Here is a 1,240-nt window from a genome sequence, read left to right as displayed (position 1 = left end):
TTTAAAATTTTTTTAATTTTTTTTTTTTTTTTTTTTTTTGAGACACAGTCTTGCTTTGTCACCCTGGCTGGAGTACAGTGGTTCAATCTTGGCTCACTGCAACATCCACCTCCAGGGTTCAGGTGCTTCTCCTGCCTCAGTCTTCTGAGTAGCTGGGACTACAGGTGAGTGCCACCATCCCTGGCTAATTTTTGTATTTTTAGTAGAGACAGGGTTTCACCATGTTGGCCAGGCTGGTCTTGAACTCCTGACCTCAGGTGATGCACCCACCTTGGCCTCCCAAAGTGCTGGGATTATAGGTGTGAGCCACCGTGCCCAGCCTCTCTTTCAATATTTTTAAGGAATGTATGTGTAGATAGTACTTAGTTTGCACTTTTCTAAATGTTAGTTTCTCCAACTATACTGAAATACCTCATCTTTCTTTTGTCTCGTAGGAAAGCGCTGTTAACAGTGTTATCTGTACACGAACATACGAGAAAGTATCATCAAATTCAGTCTCAAACTCTTAAGGCTTTCTCAAGCTGTCCTCCAAACTACTGAGGTTGTTTAAATAAAACTCCAAAGTAAAATATTACAACTGTTAATATGAGAGAGCCTTTCTTTGCATAAGTGTCAATAATTTTGCTTACCAAGTTGCACACGCCTGTATCATGTAGTACTTTGGCATTGACAGCCATGAGAATTCAGGATGATATATCCTGTTCAATTCAAGTCTGGGATAATATTTTCAGAGAGGCACTTCATGTTGATTTTTTTTCTTATTATGCATTTTATGTCCACCCTAAATTCAACATAATCTGCACTTTATTGGGAAAATAATATTTTTTAATAAATAGAATACAGCACACCTCATAGCTATACCTCAGTTATATATATGAAAAGATAAGAAACGTGTCTAGAACTAAGGCAGTAATTGACATTCTAATGTAATACCAAACTGTTATGACAGAGAACACCATATCCACCACCAACATCACTGAAAGCCACTACAAATAATATTCTGTTTTATTAGCACAAAATCTCACGCACTATTAGGCTTAGGAGGGATTTTAGAAACTGTGTGGACTGAACACCTTTTTTGCGGATGGGGGAACAGGCCTGAGTCAGTTAACTGTACACTTTACTATCACTCAGATGGTTTCAGGAAGAATTAGAACCAGAATCCATGTTGCCCAGTTATTAACTTTACAACCATAACAAAGTGACCTTAGATTACAACGGTTAGGTAGAAAGAGGTTCA

The 1,240-nt window shown here is 38.0% G+C and overlaps 1 protein-coding gene across 4 annotated transcripts in view; it reads left to right on the top strand.

The window, feature by feature from the left end:
* Positions 1-574, top strand: part of FABP12 (fatty acid binding protein 12) — a 10,594-nt gene extending 10,020 nt beyond the window's left edge. For all 4 annotated transcript variants that reach the window (XR_001882714.1, XM_017858942.1, XM_017858943.1 and 1 more), the window contains one exon: positions 435-574. Coding sequence is in view for 3 of the 4 variants with exons in the window: in XM_017858942.1 (XP_017714431.1) it covers positions 435-509 (75 nt within the window). In the remaining variant the exon portion in view is untranslated. The remainder of the gene's footprint in view (positions 1-434) is intronic.
* The last annotated feature ends 666 nt before the right edge of the window (positions 575-1,240 follow it).

This window comes from Rhinopithecus bieti, unplaced genomic scaffold (assembly GCF_001698545.2).
Source record: "Rhinopithecus bieti isolate Rb0 unplaced genomic scaffold, ASM169854v2 scaffold_48197, whole genome shotgun sequence".
NCBI lineage: Eukaryota > Metazoa > Chordata > Mammalia > Primates > Cercopithecidae > Rhinopithecus > Rhinopithecus bieti.
Note: the sequence above shows the minus strand (reverse complement) of the source record. Positions and strands in the feature narration are given on the sequence as shown.